At 29.5% G+C, this 23,780-nt stretch overlaps 1 protein-coding gene across 1 annotated transcript in view; it reads right to left on the reverse strand.

The window, feature by feature from the left end:
• Positions 1–484: 484 nt before the first annotated feature.
• The window catches only part of LOC108569766, a gene marked incomplete at its 3' end in the record, with an annotated part of 42,427 nt that continues 19,131 nt past the window's right edge, over positions 485–23,780 (reverse strand). The window contains exon 15 of the mRNA XM_017931445.1: positions 485–630. Within this exon, the coding sequence (XP_017786934.1) occupies positions 485–630 (146 nt within the window). The remainder of the gene's footprint in view (positions 631–23,780) is intronic.

A 23,780-nucleotide genomic window follows, 5' to 3' on the forward strand; every position in this document is an offset into this window, starting at 1 on the left:
TTGTAACTTCTTTTCATTATAATCGCACTTTACACTGGCTATTATATAAAATAAGTATTATTATAACTAATTGCAAAGAGTATATTTTATAAAAATAACTAGTTTTACTGGTATGTTTCATAATTGATTAATTATTACTGTTAAATATTTGATAGCCGTATTTAACATTGATTGATTCACTACCTTCGAAGTTCATTAAGATCTATATTTAAAAAAAGACCAACTTATTAATAAAACCAAACTTTTTCCACTCAGGAATCGAAGAGTTCACTATTCATTCGCACCGTTCGAGTTTTAATCAAGCCGGTTATTAATGATCGCTAGACGCTTTTTAACATGCAATTTCGTTCATTAAATTCCGTTTATTTTTTTTTTCCTTCAATTTAATTTCATTATTCAATACTTTTTTCATTGTTCTATTTTTAAGATTCTTTCATGAAAAGACACTGTAATGAAATAATGAAGATAGTTTAGATGGACTTACCCAGCTTTCCTGACTGCTCCTGTGCAATTGAAGGAAGCTGCAGCTGTTCCCGTCTGCTTAGCCTTGTACGGGGAATTCATGACGCTCTCGCCGTCATCCTCATCAGAAACGGCGGTTGTCAGCGACATGCGATCGTCATCCGAAATCTACAACAACAACCAAATAATGAAAGAACGAAGACGCATATACAGTAGTGGGTGGATGAGGTAGAAGGTTTTGGAATTGCGGTCGAATTGATTCCAGATTACTTGCTCAGAATTACAGCGATTGAGAGAGATTTCGCGATGAAGGATGGAAAAAAGGACAGAATAGAAAAAATATATATAATAGAGAGAGAGAGAGAGAACGATGTGATGAGAAGTTGAATTTCCAATACCAAGATAAACGACGTTCGTGGCCTCTGTGGAAATCTCTTTCTCGATGTAATTACATTTTTGTAAATTTACTTTCATTGTCCTAAATATTCGTACTTCGTCCAATTTTCTTACATTTCAAAAACTTTTGATATCCATTAATTACATAATTATTAACGTTAGTGCATTAAATTTCAAACCATAAATTATTTTATAATAAAACTCTATGCGGTGCTATGAATAAAAGTCCATTGTATAAAATTCAGGTATCGACAAACTTTTTGAAGAAGATATTTTTAAGATGCTAATTGTTAAAAAAAAACTTTATAGGGAACGTATTTGCCGCATTTGACTAGTGAAATTAGTTTTCCAACAGAGCTACTGATGTGAGAGTTAAGAGCCGCAATTTCTCATAAAAAAAAACTGCGTGCGGCTCAGGAGCCGCAGATTGCAGTTAAAATATGAATATATCATTGGTTGTTCTTGCATTTTTTTTTTGTTTACAAATATTTGAACAATAATTGAAATTTATACTTTGTATTTTAATTAATATTTAAATTTTGGAAATAAAAAATATTTATATTTCATTTAAATAATAACAATATTATCAATTTAATTTGTTTTTAATAATTATTTAACTTTAACACTTTCTAAAGTAATACTACAATCTAGTAATAATAATATAAAATCAATACTGTATTAGTTAAAATCGCAGTTCGTAAACTTTTTGCAAACAAACGCGTTAAACTTTCCTTTAACTTTTAATTAAGTAGATAAGATTGGATTATTTATGGGTGGCGCGTGTCAAGTGATTGGGATATCCTTAATTTATCGTCGCGCATTATTCAATGCACGCAATGCGAAGTCTTGAACACGTAGGTGTAGAGTTTGAATTACATCAAAATTATTAAGTTTGTGTGTAGTGATAATAAATTCTGTACATTTGGAAATTATATCAATTTCAGATTGTATTAAAATATGTATGTATTAAATGTTCACAATGATTTTTTTTACATATTTTGGTTATAGTCATGATGTTAAAAGAGATTAATTAATTAATTTTTTAGAACAATATACAACAATACCTCGCGTAGTGCGGGTAATTGTTTGAAAGCGGACTAATCGAGGACTTTAAAACAGCACAAAATAAAGTTGTAAAAACGCTCATTTATGTATGAGAAAATGTGTACTAGTTTTTTTAGAATTTATTTTTCTTAAAATTAAAACTTAATTTGTTTTGAAATTTTCAAACCGAACTATAATGGATCTGATCAAAACCCTATTAAGGTAGGTATTGCTGTATTCTATATTTGAAGGTTACATTATGAAGCTTTTTAGCAAATTTTAATAAATTTTACAGTATAAAACTGTAAATATTAATATACATTACTTGGATTCAAATACATATTACTAAGTATTATCCATGTGTAAAAATGTATAATAGATATTGAAAATACCTTCAAAAAATTATCAAATCACTCATTAAAATATAATATAAACATATAAGTAAATTTTTATAAACACTTAAAACTTGTAATATGTTTATATTGCAAAATTAAAAATTGTTTGATAAGTTTTACGTAAATGAATTATTCACTACGCGGTTTTTACTAACAAATTGTTGGGAAGTATGTAGTCACCTTTATGAATTTATTATACGATTATGAAACTTAAATACAGAAGAAAACTTCAGTAGTTGAGAATACTCTATGAATTATAGAAGTAAATAATTAAAAATTCAGAATATTTATATACTTCCAACGTTAGTTCCTAAAGTATTGTTATAGTTTATACTTCGCACCGTGCTGGTAATCTATTTCACACTGTTTGAAACCGGACTAATCGAGGGCTTTTAAACCACATACAAATAAACTGCACACTGAGTTGAAAAAAAAAACGATCATTTATCTAAAAAAAATAATTAATCAACTATTATATAATAATACAATATAACATTAAAAGTTTGTACAGATGAAAAATCTATGTTTCATATCGTACATAATTATGTAATATTATATTTAATAATATAATAAAATCAATACTATTATTTTAAGTATTTCAGTCAATAAATATTGAATTTATTACTACGTTTGTCCTATATTTTATACTATATCCAACAGTTAGTGTGTAACGTATGTGTGCATTTGGATCACAGCTTTTTCTAATTCACGGTTGGACGATCCGTAATGGTGAATGGCTAATTGGAAATTTTGAAATGTGTATTTGGGGCACGGGCGAACGGGCATTCCATAAACCACACCAAATTGTATCAATGTAAACCCTAATATTACATTTATCAATTATCCCTCGTAAAGTCTGTGCGGAACGCACGGAAATATATATTAACTGAATATCGGTACCATTCCAAATAAATGTTATTCCCGCAGCGAAATAGAATTTAATCGACCTCATAACCATTACAATTATTCACATCCGCACCACAATTTTTCAATACAACTAATTATATTTAAACGATTTCAATAACTATATTATGCTTTGAATTCTAGCCATTCGCCAACATTTCGAATTGAATACAATTTAAATTATTAGAGCGTAAAACTAATTCTAAACATATTTATTACACAAATCAATAAATATTCCCGTTTAAGGAATTAATTGTACAATTGATACCAAAATTGCTGTAAAAATAAAAAAAAGGAAATTGGATGGAAAATCTGGATCGCGCTTTAACCAATGAAGATGTTTTCAATTAGTTTCATTGTTAGCAGAAAAAAATATTCCTTGATATTTGACTTTGATTGATTGATATATCATTTTGTTGTTGATGATAACTTTCTCCTTCAAAAATTGTATATGCAATGATATCGTTTTGTTTACCATAATTTACCTTGTCCTTATTCAAAGGACGAAAACAAAAATCATGATATTAAGAAAGAAGACCTCAAAATAATTTTATTGCGCTCAAAAAAAAAGAATCTGTGTACTACAACAATTTATTATGTAATTAATGGAAAGGAATGCTGCGGAACAAATTGTAGAGATGTGTAAGGAAGGGAACGTTTACTGGGAGTGGCCGTAAACACAACGTACAAGAATATATATTATTTAATATGTGAAAAGGGTAAGTGGTGCTTAAGGGCCGTGGGGCTAAGAGTGCCGAGAGCGCATTGAGAGATAGAGGAAGAGAGTACAAGTATTGCAGACGCAAACAGAGAGAGAGTGAGACAGATAGAAAGTGAGAGAGAGAAATTCCGTCGAGAAACAAAACTCTTTCACAGTGGGCAAGGAGGAGAGGAAGACAGAGAGGAGGACACTAGAAAAGTTACGGCCAGGACCGGCGCTCCCCCAACAAAAGGCCGGAAAATGAAGAGGGTCTGCAGAAAGAGGAGTGGAGAAAAAAAAGAAGAAGAATAAGATGGTGAACAAGTTGATGAAGAAGAAGAGGAACAACAAGAGGAGGAACGCGAAAGGGATACGAGTGGAGAAGGATGAAAAGCAAAAGGAAGCTGAGGAATCCCCGACGTTTGAAAACAAATAGTCCCTCCACTCATAACTCTATTGGCCGGAATCTAATTGGCCAGATCCCAAAGAGATTTTTTGTCGTATTAATAGAAAAAAAAAACGAATATGTTTTTACTGTTAGAAATAAAAATCGAATACATGAATCGATTTTTCATCACACAATACTTGACAAGTAACTTGTACAAGTACTTGAGAGGACTTCACTTCCTACTTGACAGAATATGCAGTTTACAGATTTCATCAGATTCCAGTTTTCTTATTTTAATCCGAAAGAGATATTTCTTGTATTAATAGAAAAAAAAACGAATATGTTTTTAAAATCAGAAATAAAAATCGAATACATTTAACACAAAACTTGACAAGTAACTTGTGCAAGTACTTGAGAAACAAGGTTAATTACTTAACTTCCTACTCACAGAATATGCATCAGAGGCAAATTAAAACAAGGCGAGTAATAATATATAATTGATTATTATTTCCAATAAAATTAATAATTTTATAGTTGAATTCACCTATTTTATTTTCTAATGCTGAATAAATATTGTCTCACTGTATCAATATTAGTATTTCATATTATATTTATTCATATTATTATATTCCAATAGGTACAACTGTATACATTTTCAGTGCATATTATTGTTGCACAAATATTCATTGCATATTTATTTCATTAGAGAAAAATATGTAGAAGAAATTTGTTTATATATAAAACAGACTATTACATTTCCTATTTGTATTGCATTGAAAACAGATTTTTACATAAATCGATCAATATGAAAAAAAAAGTAGAATGCATAGGAAAAGTTTTGGTGCGCAAATTTAATGAACACTAGTTTCATGCATCAGCTGGCAAACGTTATTTTTGTTCCATTTACATCCATCCAACTTAATAGAATACCACCATTCCATTTGGTTTGAAACAGTGGAACAAAAATAATGTCACATGCACTTGAAACATTCAAAAGTGAATAAATGTGTCACATATTAAATAATGTTGTGTAATCAACAAATTATTTAGTTTTAATAGAGTTTTATGATTCATTTCTAAAGTTTCTAATTTATATTACATTGATGTAATAATAAAATTACAAATTTTCTATATATATTGAAGTTTACGTTATTTTTTAAATGATGATTCGTTTGTAATTAAAGTTTTTAAATAGATATTTACTATGGAACAAATTAGACAATGAAAACTGATGATTTTTACGTTTGGACAACAAATTCATATTCAGATTACGAACACTTTTTATCGGCTGATGTTATCGGATAATGTTCGTTAATCCTCTGTATTTACAAAACAGGCTATGAGCTTGATTATTACAAATCCTAGAAGATAATTTAATTTAAAGTTTGCAAACATTTTCAAATGTATTACATATCAAATGTAAATAAAAATTAGGAAATTGTTATTATTGTTGTTGTTGTTATTATCATGGAATTAAAAATGAAAATTGTCAAAGCTGTTATTCTATTTTTTAATTGTATACGTGTAAATACACGTGGGAAAATTCCTTTTGAAAGCTACGCGTTAAATATTTGTTTGAAAGCACAATTGTTTTTGTAACAAACAAAGCACGGTTTAAATCTCGCAGCTAAATACTGCTTAACGCAAATGAACGTTGGTCGCGGCCCGCGAATTGCAAAATTGATTACGCAACGCAATTCCATGCGAAATCCCAGCGGCTGCGGCGATATTTTCGAAAGGCCTGAACAAAAACGGATTCGGTGTGTGCACGTAACGAGGTTACAGTGCGTTCGAAATGTGTCTGACGCAACGAATAAAACGACAACGAGATTGCCTTTGCTTATTGTTAGTGTTGATAAAGCATTGAATGGAAGTTGCGAAACGGGGGATGATTGTTCTTCATTTTGGTAAATGGTTGCAGATTTCCTCTGATTCAGAACTTACTAAACTTAATGGTAATCAAGCTATAAATTTGGAATATCCTTAAACGAAGTGTATTGTTTTACTTTATCACTTAGTTTACAAAAGTAACTTTTTAAAGGTGCATCCATACTATTGTTTTACTTCATCAATTATATTACAAAGTGAAGATCCTAAAGGTGTAACCACACCATACTACAAATGACGAATTTGAATCAATTACAACTGCTAACTCTATTGTAATTACATCTTGTTTAATTTTATCACTTAGAGTACAAGAGTAAGATTTTTGTTATTTTAATTCGAAAAAGACATTTCTTGTATTAATAGAAAAAAAACGAATATGTTTTTACTGTCAGAAATAAAAATCGAATACATGAACCGATTATTCATCATATAATACTTGACAAGTAACTTGTACAAGTACTTGAGAAATATGATTAAGGACTTCAGTTCCTACTTGACAGAATATGCAGTTTACAGATTTCATCAGATTCCAAATAGTTTTGTTACTTTAATCCGAAAAAGAGATTTCTTGTCGTATTAATAGAAAATACTTCTTAAAGATGCATCCACACTATACCTGAATTAAATCACGGAGAAAAGTAATGCCTTAACGGCAATAACTCAATATAGTGGTGCTATAAATTGGGAATATTCAAAAACAAATTTAATTATTTTACTTTATCATTTAATTTTCATCCTAAAGCTGTAACCACACTATACTTGTCAACTCTATTATAATTACATCTAAGATAATTTTATTATATTACTACAATATCCATAGTTTGGATGCAAGATTAGTATTGTGTTAACTTTTATTGTATAATACTCAACTTTACAGGATATTGCTTTCAAAGTTTTATTTAAAAACTATCCCTAGCAACGATAATTGATTGCAACACTAAAATAGACATTGACAGAACAATTTTTTTAATGTTTCAGATAGATGTAAATGCATTCGCAAGATTAAACTTCTGAAACGAAAAAATAAAAAAAAAACATGCGTACGATATTGAAAAATCACGAAAGACAAATAAAAAAAACTAAAGCGGCGAGATTGTTGATGTGTTTTCAGGACACAGCAATCTATGTAATGTACGGGTTTTGATGATGTAAGCCTTCTCTATACAAAGTTTTTTTTGTTGTTGTTACATTCCTCCCGCCTCCTATCATTTTGACAGGAACGTATCGAACGTCCCTTGTTTTTCGTGTTGTTTTATTCGTCCATTCGTGACCTGTGCAACCCCCCAGTATTTTGTTTTTTAACGCAAAACATCCCCTCGCGTCCCTACGCATGCTTTTGTTCTCGTCCAGTTTTTGTTTGCACTCTTTCGTGTGTTTTTTTTTGTTTCGGGTGATGTTTTGTATTTTTGCGTTGAGCATGTGTATGGGAAGGAATCGATTCATCATATTTATAGTGACAGTGATGTTTGGTCGTGGCCGACACGAAAGGACCTTTCACGTGCGGGAAAAACATCTGTCATGAATCCTTTCATCATCCAACATCCTTCACATCTTAATAATTCGTTAATTATGTCTTATAATAGTTTCTTTTAATATTAGATTTATGGAACACTTCAAGATGACGCTTTTCGGATTTCATAAATTTAATTATGTTTGATTGATCAATAAAATTGAGAAGTAAAACATTTATAAGAAAATAAACTATTGAGGTAAAAATGTTATTATTCTGGAGTATTGGAAACGCTGCGAAGTATACGAAAAATGCTTTTTGTAGATGATTGTAAAGAAGTAATGAAAGATGATGAGAAAAACTGTATATATACTGGACGAGGCATAACTCTCGGACAATCCCCAAGGAGCGATAGAAGTTGGCTTGTAAGAAGAAAAAGAGCCTCGATTATTGATCTTGTGATAGGCTATGTTGGAGAAGACTATTTCAATGAAAAATGTTAGTACATTATACAGATATCAAAAACACTAAGAAAAAAACAAAAAAAAATTATAAGAAATTTCATAGAAATTGTTCTTACAATCTAAATTGCAGACATAAAATAAAAGTAATAAATTAACTTTACTAACTTTATCTTCAGATTTACTTAAAATGATGTTAAATAATTAATAAGACTTTTTGACAATCTCTTAATAAATACATACATTACAACAGTTTACTAATAGTTTTAGTAACTTTATAATAAAATTTGTGAAGGTAATATTTAAAAAAAATAGAAATATTGGTTCCTTTAAAACAAAAAAAAATCAACTATTTTGTTATGAAATGTTTTAAAATTATATGTTAAATGTGATCATCCACATTTTCAAATATTGCAATACCTCGCATAGTGCGAATTCGATCAGATTTTAGTATTTTTATACATAAAAGATATTTCAATTATCCGTTACCCGGACTATGTGAGGTATTGTTGTAATATGAATTTTATTTTTATACTAATTGATATTAAATGTACAATGAGGTAAAACAATTATTCGATCTTAATGATTATCGACAGTAATACGAGTCAACTTTTACGAGTCCGGTAATTGGAGTAATCGAGTTTTCCAACTGAAGTAAAGCAAGAATATCTGCTGAACTCGCGCGATTTAATTTCGCAAATCGTAAACCAGTTAACTGCGGCAATAATCCCGATTGTAAATTCGCAAATCGCATATGAGACGTGCGAATTTCCATCAAAGATTATTTCCGCACATAAACCTTACTTAATCGGTCGGTTATAGATTGATTGATATATTTTTTCTCTCTCCAAAATGCTGATCAATTCGATGGAAACTTTTATTTTTCCCACAACCCTACGAAAACTTTTACTTACTCAATTCGTTCGACCGTGCAAAAATTTCACCGTTTTGGTGGAAATATTATTTTTATTATTATTTTTCTTTCCTCCCAGATGGAAACTTTTTCCAATTCCGCGCGACGATTTGCACCAAGTGCGCATATAATTGCGGCCGAAAAATGTGTATGCAAATTAGACGCACAGAAATTATTTAAATGAGAACGGAAGAGAAAAAGAAAAGAAGAAGTTGAATATAGACAAAAATATATAAAATGCAGTATGAAGAAAAGATGCATTTTTAATTCGTAGGCGGCATTTTTGATGTTTGCTTTAATTAATTCGCAGTTTAAATACGGAAAGAGCAGAGATGAGCGTATAACAAAAAAAAAATCTGAAATAAAGATATTTTATAGTAGACCAAAAAAAATGAGAATAAGATATTCGATTCGTTCTCAGAAATATGTAGATTAATTACATAATGTACACTCGCAATATTACGTAATTGTACTTACAAATTAAATTACAATAAATCAATGGAATCAGCTCAGTTAGATAATAGCATTCTTGCAATTACGTACATATAACCTTTTTAACAAAGTTTTGTTACGATTGATGTTTTCAATAAAGTAAAATATTGTGAAATGAAAGTAATTAACTCGATTGTATTTTTTTTAATGTGTTTTAATAAGTTATTGAAGATGTTGTAAAAAAAGGTGTAATTGAAATATATGAACAAATATAGAATTCCTTAAAAATGTATCTTATTCAATACTTTTGTTAATTGAAATATAAAATGTATAACTTTATTAACAAAATGATCTAAATTTATTTATATCAATTTTATATAACATTTTCTTTCCATTGCCTATATAACTCCAATGTATTTCTATACCAAAGGTCAGAAAACTTATTTTTATACATATTCATTTACCCCAGTATTGTCCCATTAAGACGATGGGGTTCATTTCTGAACGTCCCCATTAGCCCCCAAGAATTCAATTTTACCCCCATTTGGGGTAATTTATCCCAAGTGTTCTCAATAATGAAAAATCGTTGTTTTTTAATCAAAATTTCAAATAACTATGAAAATCACCCAAAAATTAATACATCAAATATGTATGAAACTTTTTATATTTTCATTTTTGAAAAAATATCTTAATATAATTATTTATTAAATAAAATATACTTAAATGTTAACTATATATAGTAAATATAATAACAATATAAGGCTGTTTTCTGTTACAAATATATCCGCCCAATATTTTTTATATAATCAGCGAATCCTAGTCTTTTTGAGATATCGATATCGATAGTATGTCGAGGATTAAGCTTTGATATTAGTACTTTAGATGCACTACTTGAATTATTATATAGCAGTTTAGATTCTGACCTTACATGCAAGATTTAAATTTATTGAATTACTTTCTGTTACTTCAAGAATGAATGTGCAATTACATATAAAATAAATCAATACACGTTATAAACAGTTTATTAAAAATCTTTATCAAATTTCGAAATAAACGAAAAAAGCATTCGATCTTAAATCACTAATTGTTAGTGCTGCAATCGACCGTTTTCAATTGTCCACTTTTTCGTAGTAGTATTTCCAATTTCAAAAGTATATTTTTTCGCTGGTCGGGATTATCAATCACCCTCGAACGTGCAGAGGGTGCCGATAATCGAGCGGGAATCCCCGAGCGTCACGTAATAAATAAATGAAACGGATTATAATTGAATTTGGGATCCGTCGAAAATTTATGATTTTTCGAGTGGACGAGAGGTCCGAGAGCGGACAGTTAATTATAAATTCGGCGAGATGGACGGCCAAAACGTGATGCGAAATTAAATAACTAATTGGCGAACAGCGACAACCAAAAATAGAGGGAAAAAAAATATATACAAAAAAAAATTGATGACAAAAAAAAAACATACATATGCGAATTGTAAAAGCTGGAAAAGGAATGAAATTAATGAAAAGGAAATGAATGAGATCGAATTATTGTTGTTGTCAGCGTTATTAGGCATTCGCCTCGGTCCATTTGCAAATTGGTAATGTCCTGCTAATTGATGCGAACGAGTTTCGCAGAAAGCCTATTTCATCCCCGTCGATTATTTTTAGCCTGCGAAACATGAACTGTTAATAATTGGTTAAATTGAGATTCAACCCCTATTTACGCTCGTCGCCGTGCTTGCATACATATTTCAGACTAAATATGGAATTACATGTTATTTTCAGTCTTCGTCTGTATGGAGTTATCCGCGTTTTAGTGCATATCCAGTAATCTGACTAATTGAGGTACCCTTTATATTGCTCAACTTAAATTGCTGAGTTATAAATATGTATGAAAATTCCCATATTTTCATAATTTCGTACATTTAACGTATTCAAGATACGACAATTTACCTTCATCGTAATAAACATATCAATTATTCGCAATTTAATCGACAAAATTGAAAACATTTGTATGTAATATTATTATATAACTTGTCAAATTAGAAAGTAATAAATATATACACTTCATATAAAGAAGTTTCAATTTTGATGAAAAAAAAAATACATTTTTAATCCAATAAAAGAGAAACCATATGAAATAAAGAAAATAGTAGAATTTTGTGTGAATGAAACTAAAAAGAAACGTAGAGTAAATACAAAAATAAATTATATAAAATAATAATAGTATTAGTAAAATTTCAGTATGAAAGTAGAAAAACAAAACGTATATTGAAATAAAAGATAACAGTTGTAAACTAAAATAATACAGATGTAATAATTTAAAATTTCATTTTATGAAAAAAGGCATCTGTAATGTAATCGAATTTTTCAATTTAAAAACTATTCATAATTGCATACTTTACAAAAACGAAAACTTTCCGATTTCCCCGGTTGCTTGGAAACAAAGGAAATAGTACAAATATATATATATTTGTAAAGCGGAAAAGACGATGGCGTAATCAAATTATCGGTGACCCAGTGGAAACTTTCCAGATTTGAGCGACGCTATTCAAAAACAATTTGCGAACGATTCGGTCCACGACAAACGACGAAAGCCATCATCAATTACAATAAAATTGTGCATTCTGTTTTGGGCCTGTCGTAAAACTTTGTTCATTTCGTTGCGAATCTCTGTGATTAATGTTACAGATTCTATTGGATGTTAACCGTATAGTGGATGCGCTGGGTCATGCAGAGTTGAACTTGTTACTAAATTGTTACTTTCAGTACATTTCATTCATAATTGATACTAAATATCAATTTAAATTTCAGTACATTACATTCATATTTGATATCAGATGAATGTATTTATCTTCATTTTCAACTACAAATTCAAAAAAATTGTAATTATTTATAGTAATTAATTTCAGTATATTTCATTCATAATTGTTACTAAATATCAATTTCATGCATTTATATAAGATTTCAACTATTATATTAATTTTATATATAAAAATCTTCACAAAAGTTATAATTATTTATGGTGAATTCTACGAGTAATATGCAACTACTTTTTAATTTGTTATTTTCAATACATTTCATTCATAATTGATACCAAATATCAATTTCATTCACTTTTCTGAGCTTTCAACTATTATAGTAATTCCATATACAAATACTTCATAAAAGTTGTAATATTTTAAGGTGGATGTGCAGAGTTATCTTTTCAACTTCTTTCTAAATTATTGACAATAAAAATCAGTTTCATTAATTTATTGTCACATTTAATAATTTTATTTATTTTATTGATTATAAAAAATACATATAATTCATAAAATTGCTTTAATTGCTATAATTTGCCCAAATTAATATATTTAATCAATATTAAAGTATTAATTTACAACTGAAAAGAATTAAATATGTGTATTTTTCTTTTATTGTTTTATAAATTTGATTCACATTATATTGCTTGTATTGTATAAACTTATATTGAATATCTATTCTACCTTTTGATCCATTCATTTAACCAATTGTCCTTGTGACAGGTTTCATTCATTATCCCATGAAGTCCTCATTTCACGTTTTTAATTATCAAATGTATCCATTCATCTATTTTCATAAACACAAAATGTATACATTCGCCTTCACTAGCTTTAATTAGCACGTACATCGCTAATACCCTCATTACGAATATTAGATTAAAATTTTCATTAAAAAATATACCGTATTAGCCTGAATTTAACGCGACTCCAAAATTTTCATAAAGATATTTAGAAAAAAAATAATACGCATAAAAGAATTCAAAGAAAGTAAAATTCTTAACTTACTTAAACCCCGAATTTAGCGCGAGTCTATTTTTTAACGGAAATTAAATGGTGAAAAATATCGCGTTATATTCGGGCTAATACGGTATATCAATTTTTCCATTTAATCATAAAATGAAAACATAAATTTGTCACATTTGTGAAAAGTTATATACACTTCAGTGTCGTGCATTGTATATAATAGTGTGACAAATTTGCATATAATAAATAATGATGTATTCTTCTATGTAACTTTGCATGGCAAATATTTTGATGAAGTTGATGTATACGGAAATAATGTCGATGTTGTGCAAATTTGCTCGACCCTCTCAATATTAAATATATGCATGCAAACATTCTGAGTCTGCCATCTCACGTACTCCAAGTAAGATGAAAATAAAGTAAGTCTGGTCAAACATGGTATGAGCGATGCAGTCTCAACATTTTCAATATTCTCAAGAAAAATATATAAATCATTTATAGAACCATATTATTTGCGATTTTACAATATTCATTTTATCATTAATTTGATAACATGTAAATAATAATTATATCTGAGACAGCGGTAAAAAAACATTCTGCAAATTAACTTGATCCACAGCTACATATAATTGTCAGTGGAAAGTTACAGCTACATATATCTCATTAATTATAAGTGTAATGTTTAATTTCATTATGTGAATTACTTATGTATGTCACTTATTATATGTTTTTAGGATCAGTTATTGAAAATTTTACAATGTAATCAAAATAAACTATGGCGCGCCATGGTTTTCGCGCTTGCAAAATAATTTGTTTAATGAAGGCTAATGACTAATTAATTTATTATATATTCATACAATTTTAACAATAAAAATGTATGTTATTTTTTATATAAATTAATCATAAAAATTATAATTTTTATATCCAATTAATTTCCTAATTAATAAAACAAATAATTTAACTACTTAATTTGTTCTAAAAGACAAAGTAATTAAAGTAGTTTATTATCGTTTCTATTACTTAATTGTTTCATTAAGCTAAATTTGAATGGCTTTAATAATAATATATCAAAGTAAATGTTCAACTATTGTTAGTTTTCGAAGAATAATAAATATTATTCAGATTCAGTTCGCAAGTCTGAATATACATTCGTACATGAATTCGGAGGTATGTTTAGTTATGATTGTTTTTGGTGAATCTACCTTTCTCAAGAAAAGTTCGTTGCATCCGTCGGCGTCGGGATTCCCTTTGAAATGGAAATGCCGATACCTTAGGTTGCCGAGGAACCTCGTCCCATCGAGCTTGGACACCTCGAGGACGAGCCGTCGGATGTCGAGCCGCTTGGCCCTCTCGCAATGCTTCCGATACCGTTTCTTCTGCAGACCCTTCTCATCGCACTCGGATACTTCTCCCTGCGATGTTAGCCCTTCCTCGGCAACCCACGCGCTCAACACCGATTCTATAAAGCTGAAGAGCTGTTGCACGTTGGGCTCCATCTTCGAGCAGGACACCTGCGAGCTACGGTTCGCGTTCGTGCACACCTGCAGCAGCAGATTATCCCCGAAGTGTACCGTTTTATGTCTGCGTCTCCTCGCCAACAAACTGCTAGTCTTCTCCTCGGCGGTAGTGGCCACCCCGTTGCACACGCTATGCCTACTGCATTTCTGTGCACAATTCGATTCAACCATAATTTTTTTACTTTACGCCCAGAAAGAAAGTAGAACGACAGCCGCTTAATTTATTATTATATTATATTTATATTTAATTTGTTAATTTATATATATATATTTGCGAATCAAGTACAAGGCACTAAAATAATAAAGAGATTTGCTTTCATTCACTTAATTATTAATTCAATTTAACAACAAGCCAACGTGGGGATGATGATTTGTTGCCCTTTGTTTTTTACGCGCTTCCTAGTATCACAGCAAGTTGACGAAAACGAAGTTGGATCACACAAATTCACACACGCGAAAGAACTAATTTCAACACTTTTTTATTTATAGATATATTTATATAAATATGTATATATATAACTGCAACAATTTATTTTTTTTAATTATTTACTTAAAATGTTTTAATAATTTATCGAGATTTGAACATGCGTTTTGTTTTTATATCATGGTGCGACTTTTAAGTTTATTACATAAATATAATAATTTATTTAATCTTTTTAAATTTCGGTCGTTCCTGCATTTAGATTGTATCTTCGGATGTTGGGTGTACGTATGTATGGATACGGTGGAGGCGCCGGTGCCGTCGGAGGAGGCGGCGGCAGCAGCGGCGGCGGCTGTGATGTTATTCTGTCGGACGAATACCGAATTGTGGTGGGCCGCAGCATCGCATCCTACATGTGACCCGACCGACCGGTGACGTCAGACTGATGTCGGGAAGCGGCGGAGGCGGCGCCGCCGTCGTCGCGCTGCCTCCTGCCACCACCACTACCACCGCGCCGTCACCGTCGGCGTCGGCGTCGCCGCCTCCGACGGCAACTAGCCTGGATCAATGCGCGCTGCGCCCGGAGTCAACCCGGAGAGAGAAAGCGGCACACACATACACACACTTCGCTTTGTCATTAATACACAGAGATACGACGCCGCCCCCAAAACGCCACCGCCCCCCTTTCCACGATGCTCTCCAAAAAATATATACATACACAACATTCAACAACAAATTACTATATACTGCGTGAAATTTAAGGTTCCAGATAACACTGCATACGTTCAAATCGCACTTGGACTCGCGCCAGATCAAACCAATACAGTTATTTTCTCTTCCCTTTGCTATTCAAAACAAGTCAGGCGTTGTCCAAAAACTGTCCAACAATATCCACACATAAGTACCACTAACTAATCAAAACAAGTGTAAATTGAAATGTATCACATATATTTATGTTCCTATACTACTTGTTAAAAATCAATTCAACTATAACCATTTTTTTTATAGAATCGACTGCTATGGTCATTAGACAAAACTGTATTAAAATACATAAATAAATAACAGATTTTCAATAAAAATAATTATAGATAAGAAATTACATTGAAATAACTATTTAAAAACTTACATTAAATAAATATTTAAAAACTTTTTGAATAATCGAAATAAAAAAAATAGTAACAATAATTTAAAATATGTATAATTTTAAAACACGAAAAATAAATTTTATAGTATGTACTTAAAATATTTGTACTTTAAAGCTATATGTTTCTATACTCCATAAGAAATTAATATTTATTACCCACTGACTCTTGATTTATGAGTACTTAAAATGTTTCAGCAAAAACTGTTTGTTATATACAATTCCACAATAATACAATTTGTAATAATATAGTTAACCGGACTGTTTGAAACAACGACTGCAGAAAAAAAGATATTGTAATAATTACATTATTTTTATTTTACTCAATTAAAATTTAGTTTGTTTTGAATATTTCTCCATAATCGATGTTTGAAATATATATGAAATAAAAAAGTTTGTATTTTCAATATGTATTTATTTTCTGTGAATGAGAAAATAAAGGTTATAATTAAACTTTTTTTATTTCATTAGTTTATAATTAATAAATTTTTTATTTAGTTCATTATTGTTGAAATATCAACAGAATGTTGTATATTGTTATTTTTCCTTTTCTTTACATTTTTCTGATGCAAATAATAGATTATGTAATTAAAATGAGAGAGAAAGTGGATCAATGAAATAATTGAAGTAAAAAAATGTCCAAAGTAAAATATGAACTAAAAGACATTTATTGCATAACATGAGACTGCCGCCGCGCATAAAAGTAACGATTAATCATCATCATCATCGTCACAAGAGACATATCATGTCACAGTATATTTTTTTGTCGATTTGCCCATAAATTTGTTTAATCATCGTTTCCCAGCGACAGTACAATTTGTATACTTTATTGCTGTATCCTTTTTTAAAATACTTTCCATGTTTATGTCAAACCCCCACTAATCATTAACCGATGATACTTTACAAATCTCTTACATAATATTCAAACTATCAATTAATAAGTAATATAGGATTACTCAAATAATTCTTAATTAGTTACTTTGTAAATAATGCTTAGCAAGTAGTCGCATTAATACATAAAAAAAAGCTAAAGTATACAAATTAATTTTTTCAAGGTCATCTACGTATTAAAGAATACAGCACCTATTTTCAGTTTCTAATGGATTTTTATATATAATTAACAACGATATTTATTAAAATAAATATAGACAAAGATTTAAGAATTTTCGTAAATTTTAATCCAAAATAAAAATCATAAATATATAAACCCATTACGCATATCTAACTCTCTTTTATCATTATATTATATTACCGACATTTCATGCGAGTTAATGACAAACCTATTTTAAATAAAAATGATGACAGAGGAAATTCAGGTGTGTCCACTGTGCAAATATTTGCGAGCTAAATAAATAAAAAAGGGAGGAATTCGATCCTAAGCAAATTTAATTTACAGGCCGAGGCTAAATTCTGCGTCGCACCAATAAAGCTATTTTAAGAATGCGAAAATCCACGAGTCGTGAATTCTATAAAATTACAGATACATCCCCCAGCTTTACGAATTTCCTTTTCCACAATTTTCAGGATTTAAAAAATGTGTTTTATACCTACAGAATCATTGCTTTCAAAATAATCCTCTTCCATTAGTTAGAGTCTGTTCTTTATTTCATTTAAAGACAATGAAAATGCTGTTCAAGACACGAAAAAGACAATAGGCATTAGCTTGATTGGAACTTTGAGAAAAGTAGCAAAAAGATAAAAAAAATAGTTTTCTGTTAAAAAGAAATAAATAAATTATTTACCAACACTCAGATATTCATTGAAAATTATTATAAAGTACAGATAATAGACAAGAAAGTACATTTAAATGTAAGAAATGGAAATTATATTGAAATAATTACTGGTATAATCAAGCAAAAAAAAAACTAAATTTCAACTGTGATAAACCAGTAATTTGTATTTACATGTTTAAATGCTTGTAATTCGAGCTGCAAATGCAGAAAGCAGAAATGTTCATAAACAAGTCAGTTTTGTGCCAATTAGCATTAAATCTTTTGTCCGTTTATTACGTTTTCTGCTTTAATTATCACCATGTCCATTGGCGTGTGCAGTAACGGTGTATGTTCAGCTAAGCATAAATACTTGTCTGTATTTATGTATAAAGAAAATTAGCGACATTGCAGCAGTGTAACGATTTTCTAAATATAATTCTAGGAATATGCACAATTTACTTCTACATTTTGCTAATAATTTAATTGGTTGTTTACATTTCACTTAAAAATTGAATTTAATAAATAAGTAATTATAAATATTTCAATAATTAATTGCCTTTGTATGTTTGTAAACATATATAACAGAATGTAACAAATTATTTTTATTAAATTAAAAAAAAAAGTCATACTTTAAAAACTTTTTTAATCATTTAATCAAGCTTTATTCTATTTTCAATACAAAACCTATATTCAATAATTATAAATCCATTCAATTTGCAAGAATATCTTTTCGTAGTCCAAGAAATATCAAATTAGAATAAACAAAGCAAATATTTGCAGGTCGCATTGAAACGTAAAATATAAAAATATATCTGAATAAATCTGGAATATATCTGGAAAATCGTTAAATAAACCAAATTAATTTTAAATTTATAAAAATACGTTGAAAGGAAATAAAAATGTTTGAAAGTAAATATAAAATATTAAACTTTGTATGTACGAATTATCAAAACTCATAAAAAATAAAATGTTTCTAAAACATCCATAAACTTATATAACCATACAGGAATAATAAATAAAGTTTTTGAAAAATATAGTAGCAAATACGGTTTGTCTGTTTTAAAAACTCTGAATATAGTTATATTATTCTATTTTTTTATTTTATAAAACTAACAAACAAAATATTGCAACAACGGAAAAACTTCTATGGGAAAATCGATATATAAAAATCTTCCAAAACCTGAAGAAATCTAGAACAAATTACTTCTTCAAGTATTTGAAGATACAAAAATATATTTTTTGAAATTTTGTAAATATTAAATAAATTGGAAAGTATAAAATTTTAACATTTAATCTTTTAATAAACATAATGTATTATACAATTCAAACCAAAATTTATAATTTCTATATTATATTTAGATATTTACATTGAAAATTGTCAAGTATACAGTATAAAAATAGGATATTGTAACAAAATCTATTAATGTCATCATTTTGTAATTAAATTTAATTTGTATCTTAATAAATTGTGAATAAATAAGTATAACATAATTAATATTGTAATAAGCAGAACAAACCAAAAGATTATAATAAAACAAGAGTGCGAATGAGGTGAATATATTCCATTGCCTTTTCACTAAAATTCGTTTTAATTAAAAACCTGAATCACGGTCTTAATTGAAAAACACGCGAATAATAACAACGATAATGATAATAAAACTCCAACATCAATTACGCAAATTTGACAACATTTAATGCAATGCTGTACAGAAAGTTGCCTACATATCCACAATCCTACAATTATTTGACCTTCTCCGTTTAATGAGATCCGAAATATACATTCTACAAAATTGGGATTAAGGGCCAAACAAATTTATACTTGCTTCTGTAGCAATTCGTTAGCATTATTATCTTTTTTTTTATTATTATTACACAACTTTTTTCGCTTCTGGTCTGTCTTTTTTAAAATGGTGCCTATGGAATCCTTCAAAAGGATAATTTGCATTGAGCATTAATTTTGCATGTGGACTTGGAACACACGCGCACACACAAAATCGGAAATGGCTTTTTAAACAGACTTTAAACTATGCATGTTAATGGCTTGCAAGCTTTTACCATTTCCCACCCTTTCGAAACTTGTCAGGCGTTGAAAATCTTTACACAACCCTTTCATTCTATACATAAATTTAAAATATTATTAAGAGTATTATTATTATAATTATCACTAAATGATCTACAGCCTATAATCATATATTTTTAGTACTTTGTCAAAACACAAAATATTTGCTATATGTTTTTCATACTCAGAAGACAAATTTTAATAATCATTATTTACGGAAATATCTTGTTTAGAGGATTGGAAATGTAACTACAATTCTATTTTGGTGATAAGTCAATCATGAACAAACTTTTTAAGATATGGGACAAAAAGAAAAAATAAAATATTTGGAACATTGAAATTGAAAATTAAAGCGCTTTCCTATGAAAATTATTCAACGTAGAAATATTCGAAAATGAAAATAAATAATAAAACATTTTACATTTCCATATTAAACTCCTTTACATTTTTCTATCGTTCTTTCAGCACCCAAAGAGAAGATCTTTCAACATATTTTTTTTTTATACAGCAACGTATGAAAACATCAAAATGTATATGGAAATAAAAACATCCAACTCGAACGTGAATGATATTTTATATTTCCAGGATACCCATTTCAAATCGACTAGTTTTCCATTTCTTATTTTCCATTCCCGTTTCCATAGGTAATCCCGAATCCGTTACGAATCTTTCGAACGGAAAGCCTTTTCCGTAAAATCCATCACAAAACGGATGAACAATGTATCGATTTATTATTATATACGTATAAATCAACAAATTTCATATTTTTTTTATATAAATAAATAATTGATTTAAGAACGAATGAAGAAATAAAAATAGCTCACCTCTGGTTTTTGACTAGGAGACATCAGATTACGTATATAAATGGACCAAAATCACTTTGTTTACTGAAATTGTCTTGTCAAAGTCTTTATTTTTCGCTCACGCACCGACACTTTTCAAAATAATTTGCAAAAAGAATCGCCGTTGTTACAGTTTACAAAATTTAACTCTCACTGAAAATCAATACTATTTTATATACTATTATAAAATTAAAATAAATATCGCTCCCTTCATTTGATTGTTCCAATAAATAAATTTGAAAAACTCACAAGTGTTAAGTAAATTACTTACTTCTTACAATTAGAATATTCTTCCAAATTGATGATTTTTAAATGTATTTTTATGTTTACAATTATTTATAAATTATTATAATTTGTATTATCTAAATTAATTCAAAAACATTTTATAAACTTTATAGTCTTACATATAAATAATTAATAGAAACTTATTATATTTTAATTAAATTTAAACGAACTTATTATATATTTTTTGAGAAGATTGAATTGTACCAGTTTTAGGTCTTTCCGGATCGGTGAATGTTTGACATTGAAGAATTCTTTCAAACAGCAGCAAAATATTTTTTTCTCTCTAAGGCAGCTTCTCTACGAATTCTGAAGGAATTATAGACGAATTTTATTTACATTTTTTAATGCTTTATTTACTATTAGAAATCTTTATTAAAACTTCAAACCAATGTAATATTGTATATAAAACATTTATGATAATATATTTATTTCGTGACCTTAACTTTGCATATGGAAATAAAATTATTTATGCTAATTTATTAGTATATTTAAATATTTAATGATTACGAATATTCAAAAATTGCAACTATAAAATATAACTTTAAGTATGTACTTATTTTTTTGTGATTACTAACAAACAAATAGTTACATTTCATTGTTCTGAATAAAAAAACTAATGAGTTGTTAAAGCTGTAAATACAAAAGTATGTAGAGTCTTATGAATTGTTTCTTGTTGCTTTGTTTACATACCAAATGCATAATAACACTGCGTGTACGCTTGCGCGTCGCGTCATGGATCTCGATTACGTCGGGGACAACATGCAGGCAATCACCAGGTACACGATTGGTTGACGAGAAACAAAAGATTTCGATTGAGGAGAAAGAGAGAGAGAGAAAGAAGAGAAATGCGGTAATCAAGTGAACAGGTATAGACGAGTCAACAAGTTGCCAACGAAAAATTGTGTTTATATTTCTTTCGAATATATATATATAATATCTATCTATGTGTATATATTTATATAACGTTTCTGATTTGGTATATGTAGCTTTTCTAATTGTGCTTCCCTGATTGTTGCTTTTATCTTTGTACTGTGAGTTCTATATATTATTGTTATTTGTATGTTTTTTTTTGTTATTCTTTTGTATACGGGGTTTTTTCGTTGCGTCGCTCACGGCGTTTGCTAGACTCCTTTAGGTTCGTTCGTCCGTTCTTCCGGTCGTTTATGCAGCCACGTTCTTGATTACGCAATGCTCCGCTCTTCCTCCTCTCTACCATTGTGTACTAGTTGCTTATGCATCTTCCCTTTCGCATACTACTCGTGATTTTTGTTGCCTCGTTTTAGTTGTACTGCATGTTGCGATATCCGAGCGGGTTTTTAATAATCGGGGCTGCACACATATTTCCACAAAGGTCCGATCGCGCACTGCAAGATGACATTCCGGGGGCGGTGAGGCGCGTGCGCTCACCACCGTCCGGACTCAACAACACCCCCGCACGCCACCCCTCGCCACGACCCGGAAACGGGGCAAGGCCAGGCCCGGTCTTTCTTCGATCCCCCCGCCACCGCCGCCGAGCACGTTTCGAATCAATTCTGCCTTTTCGCCTTTTCCGAGCCCTAGCCCGAGAATGCACAGGTCTGTGTAGTCGCGGTGGATGGGGAAAAAACGCAAGAAACTTGAGGGGTGGCGGAGGTGAAAACTGCGGCGCGGAGAAGGTGAAAATGAAGAGAGGAGAGAACAACCTCGGATCTTGAGGCGCTGTTTTACTTAATCGAGTTTAAGCCCTCTTGCATAACAACCTAACCTGGGTTCGCGAACTTTCACCCTCCTCCCGGATTCCGTTCGGGGTCGAGCGCTTTCTATAAATATTTTCGCGATCGATAAATATGCAGTTTACGTAGAGCAACTTCCCATACACTTCAAACATTCGTTGGTTATTTCAACATCAACTTTTTATAAAGTCGGCCACACACCACTCAATTATATAACCAAGCATCTAATATAGACATCATATACGTAATCAAAGTCAATTTATACAGAATATTATCAAATAAATGTACTTGGCAAGTCACTTGTCAAATAACGAGTAACAATACGAAATATTTAAACAACGAAAAACTTTAATACCAAACTTATTGAAAGATAGAATAAAAAAAATTGTTAATAATATTATAATATATACAATGTTCGTTTTAAAGAAATTGTAACTTAAGGTAGAATTGAAATATTTTTAAATACAAACGATTTTATAACAATCATTTGTAACTGTAATTAGTTTCATACAAAATTGAGTTAAATTAAAAAAAAAATACCGTTTTAGTTACCTTTTTGTTATGCAACCTAATTATAACTTTTCATATTCGCAGTTCATTCAAACAGATGAAGCTCATAACTTCCTTTTACAATGTTCAATATTAAATTATCTCATAGATACCTTTAAATAATTACATAATATCATCATTCTTTTGATGATCATGATTATCATTTATTCTTTTTAAATATATTATTAATTTACTGAAGAATGTGTATTTCAAATTCATGAATTATTCTAGAAAGTAGAAATAATTTTCAATGAAATATTGCAATTTCAACCAAATTTAATCAATTTTATTTCTCAAATCTAATTAGATATACTGAATACATGTAACAATATCATATAAATAGTTGTTGTAATTTTATTA

This window comes from Nicrophorus vespilloides, unplaced genomic scaffold, assembly GCF_001412225.1.
Source record: "Nicrophorus vespilloides isolate i.1.1-1 unplaced genomic scaffold, Nicve_v1.0, whole genome shotgun sequence".
Lineage (NCBI taxonomy): Eukaryota > Metazoa > Arthropoda > Insecta > Coleoptera > Silphidae > Nicrophorus > Nicrophorus vespilloides.